Genomic DNA, 4,618 nt, shown 5'->3' with positions numbered 1-4,618 from the left:
AATATAACTTTCTAGAAGATGAGACCAATAATGATCATAACCCAGGAGCCTGGGCCCTCAAAGTTGACGGATCTTTAATGAACGAAAGGTCAGGAGCATGGCTCATTCTAAAAAGCCCAGATGGTTTTATAATTCAAACTGCTATTTTTTCGAGTTTCAGAAACAAACAACCAGGTAGAGTATGAAGCCCTGATAGCAGGAGTGAAGCTCTCCAAGACCCTCAAGATCCAGGACCTTGATATCTATAGCGACTCCCAGATTGTTGTCAAGCAAACAAACGGTGAATACATAGGGAAGGATCCAGTCCTGGCCAAATACCATGCTCTGGTCCCAAGCTACCTTTCCTTAATACCCCGAAGTCAAGGCCTATAAATCTGCCGAGAATAGAATTCAGAGGCCGACACCCTGTCCAAGCTGGTTCAGAATTCATCAGACCTAGATTGCTCTGTCTACTTTGAGGAATTACAAAATCTAAGTATGGAATCTGAAGAGGTCATGGAGATAGACAACAACCCGAATTGGACGACTCCTTTCATCAACTACCTGGAAAAGGGAGAACTCCCAGAAGACAAAGGGAAGGCTCAAAGATTAAAAGCTAAGGCAACAAAGTTCTTCCTTAAAGAAAGAATACTCTATCGTCGGACCTTCTCCTCACCTATCCTAAAATGTGTTGTCCTAACGGAGGCAGAATGTTGTTAAATGGAAGTCCATGAAGAGATATGTGGAGATCACATGTCTGTGAAGGCCCTGGCTCACAAGATAATAAGGCAGGGTTACTACTGGCCAACAATCCACCAAGATGCAAGTGACTTTGTGAAAAAATGCAAGCAATGCCAGATTTTCAGCAACGTATCCCGAATAAGCCCAGTCCTACCCTCATCAGTCCTATCTCCAATCCCCTTCGCTGTTTGGGGAATAGATATTATGGGACCCTTTCCCCGGGCTAAATGATACCTAAGATACCTACTAGTCTCAATCGACTACATGACGAAGTGGGTAGAATCAAAGGCAATGAGAACCATAAACCAGCAGGATTGCATAAAATTCATGGACAATATCTTGATGAGGTTCGGAATCCCAAGAGTCCTGATATCTGATAATGGGCCACAGTTTGTTGGGTCAGAGTTCAAATCCTATCTCCAAGAGCGGGGGATCAAGCATAGAAAATCATCAATAGCATACCCTTAAGGAAATGGACAAGTGGAAGTAACAAACCGAATCCTTCTTCGGGACATCGAGAAGAGGCTTAGAGAAAGTAAAAGCAAGTGGCCAGAAAAATTGCCCAATGTGTTATGGGCCTATAGGACCGGTCCCCAGACAAGCACACACGCGAAACACTATTCAAGCTAGCTTGCGAAACAGAAGCAATGATGCCCATCGAGGTAGGATCCCCCTCTCACCGAGCAATTAACTTCGATGAAATGGCCAATGAGGAGGGGCTCAGAACAAATATCGAGCTCATCGACGAGGTCCGAGACCAGGCTATAGAGAAGATGAAAAAATATAAGGAAAAGACTAAGGAACACTTCAGCAAAAAGTCCAGGGTCAAGAACTTTCAAGTTGGAGACCTGGTACTTCGAGACACAGAAGCCTCGGATCCAACCAATACTGGAAAGCTAATGCCTAGGTGGGAGGGGCCTTACAAAGTCAAAGAAGTATTGAGGCCAGGAACCTACAAGTTGATAAACATGGATGAATCCGAGAATATGGCATGGACTCAGGATCAGAAAATTCTATTAGTAGAAAAAGCAACCAAAAGCAACCAAAAACTCGTACCTATGACAAGCAACAAATCTATGATTCAATATTTTGTATGAAGAAAGTTTCATATTAATGAAAAAGAACTTTCATGTTTCAGTAAGCTATTATTTAAAAATTCATTAGGAATCAAACAAACATCAACCCTGGAAAACAACCATACCGGGGTTAAAAGCAATCACTCCAAGCACATAAAAACCCGGATATGGATTCATACCCGGATCCAGACCGGATATAAATCCATACTCGGGTTAGAGGAAGCCACCCTATACTTAGAATATTTTCTAAAGTGCAGAACAAACCTAAAAACCAAATAATAATCCAGATATGGATTCATACCCTGGATTAAAAGCAAACTCTGGAAGCCAATTTCAACCCGGCTGTAAATACATACCCGGGTTGGAAGCAACTGTCTTGTACTTAGAATAATTTTTGGGTATAAACTAAGCAAAGAAGCAAACAGATCCAGGTAGGGAATCCATACCCGGATCAGAAGCACTCGCTAAAAGCTAACTTTACCCCGACTATTAATTCATACCAGGGTTGAAGGCAATTGTTTTGTACTTAGAATATTTTCTAAGTTCAAACCAAACTAAAAAGCAAACATATCTGGGTATGAACTCATACCCGGATCACTCGTTTAAAGCTAACTTCAGCCCAGATATAAATTCATACCGGGGTTGGAGGCCACCATCTTGTACTTGGAGTATTTCTAAGTACACAACAAAACTAAAAGCAAACCATTAATATGGATATGGATTCACACCCGAATTTAAAGCAAACACTAAAAGCTAACTTCAGCGCGGTTATGCATTCAAACCCAGGTTGGAAGCAACTATCTTCTACTTAGAATAATTTTTAAGTAAAAGAAAAACCTAGAAACAAACACACCCGGATATGGATTCATACCCGGATTAAAAGCAAACATTTAAAACTAACCTCAACCCGGATATGGATTCATACTCGGGTTAGAAGCATACATAATCTACTTATAATATTTTCTTATCAAAGAAGTTATAATGCAGAAACCATCAAACCAAAGCATTAATCCGGATTGACCACCAATCCGGGCAAATTCAAAGTTACAAATCATCCAAAAATAAACAAAGTACTAGAAGGAAACAAATTACATGGGCAAGGCCCAAAAAGCTTGTCATAAATGGAACATGTTTAAATGAAATTGGGATTGGAACCATCATAGGGTTCCGGTTCCCCCTCCCCCTGCTCGACGACCGTCTTTGCTGCTAGAAACTCCGGGACAAAACTTTCCCAGTTGGCCAAGGGATCCGTCTTGACATGCCTTTCTGCTATAAGCCAGGCCCTGCGAACTTCAGGAACCCCGCCTTTAACAATCGCCATATCATACTCTTCACTTGAATTGAACTCGGAAATGATGGCATCTTTGCTCAGATTCTCCTTGGCAGCCAGATCAGCCTTCAGTTTCTCGACCTCCTCAGCAGACCGTCGACCTGGGCCTTCTCCTCCTTCAGCTGCCCCTTCAATCCGGATTCTACAGTCCTAAACCCCTCCCGGACCTCATCCAGCTCATCCTTAGGGTTATCAGCCCTCTCCTTCTCAGATTTGGTGTTATTGTTGGCCTCCTAGATCTCATTAAAAGCAATATCAGAGCAAACAACTATAGCACTCCCAACCTGAAAAAACAACAAAAAATTACTAAGTGGGGAATTACAACCCGGGTAGGAAGAAAAAGGCTATTAAAATTTTACATGTCCCCAGTGCCCGGTGACCTTCTTGAAATCATCAGCCATCCCGGAACCTTCCACTTCATCTCAATCCTCTCCAGCAGGGATATCTGACATTAACTCAGCCAAGTTGATTAAGGTCTTAGTGCCGACCTTCACAGGCTTCATATCTAGGCCCCTTCCCTCCAAATAACAATCAACCCGGTTAGAAATGACAGTTTTTCCCCGGGGAGGCTTAGCCGGGACGCTCTTCCTCTTTTTTTGAGGGGATCATCATCGTCAGGGATATCCTGGATAACAGGCTCAAAGTCCTTAGGCTCGTTACCCGGATCAGCAATATTCTAGGGAGTGGATGATTTGGCTCCACCCTCGGCATCACAGATCCAGATCCGGGACCAGGAGCCCCTTTGGTTATTTTGAAAGCCAAGCCTAGGGTGTTGAAAGTAGTAGCGTAAGCGGAAGAAGACATGATCCCGATAAGAGCAGGATTATAATGCGGCAAGCCTGAAAGAAAAAAGAAGAAGAAAAGTACCGGTCATAGACCAATATTATCGTACAAGGATCTGGAACAACATACACAGCAAAAATCCAGATCAAGCAAAATATCTAGTTCTATGAAGAAAACTTTACAAGTAAAAGAAAGGAAAGGATCCGGAAAAACATACACAACAAATAATCCGGATCAAGAAAAACAGCTAGTTCTATAAATAAAACTAAAAATAAGTACAAAACAAGAAGGATCCGGAAGGACATCAAAAACAACAATCCGGGTAAATAGAAGACTTACAACCGAGTTCAAAAAGCAACTTTGATTCATGAAGGTATCCCGGGTCGGCTGGCATTCGAGAGAGCCGCAGAAGGCCCTCATCTGGGTCAAAGCCTCCCCTTACAGAATAGCAGTCTGGAATTTGGTCTGGATACCCTCCATTGTGAAATAAGGAAAGTAGGCCAGATCAACCCCCTTCAGTAGAATCATTTCCCCATTCCAGTACTTTAGAGAAATCTGATGCATCACAAGTTTAGCTCTACCCGGACCATACCAACACTCAGACGCCAGGAACCTAATCTCAGAGAAGGGTTTCTGGCTAGAGTTATAAAGGTAGAAGATCTAATGGAACAACTTCAAGGTAGGCTGGAACCCAGATATGTTGCAGCAG

At 42.6% G+C, this 4,618-nt stretch overlaps 1 protein-coding gene across 1 annotated transcript; it reads left to right on the top strand.

Annotated features, from left to right (window-relative positions):
* Positions 1–1,367: 1,367 nt before the first annotated feature.
* LOC141700112 (uncharacterized) lies at positions 1,368–1,817 on the top strand. Its single transcript, XM_074503889.1, has one exon. The coding sequence runs from the start codon at positions 1,368–1,370 to the stop codon at positions 1,815–1,817; it is 450 nt and encodes a 149-aa protein (XP_074359990.1).
* Positions 1,818–4,618: the final 2,801 nt, after the last annotated feature.

This window comes from Apium graveolens, chromosome 2, assembly GCF_009905375.1.
Source record: "Apium graveolens cultivar Ventura chromosome 2, ASM990537v1, whole genome shotgun sequence".
In the NCBI taxonomy this organism is placed as follows: Eukaryota; Viridiplantae; Streptophyta; class Magnoliopsida; order Apiales; family Apiaceae; genus Apium; species Apium graveolens.
This window is presented reverse-complemented; position numbering and strand designations above follow the sequence as displayed.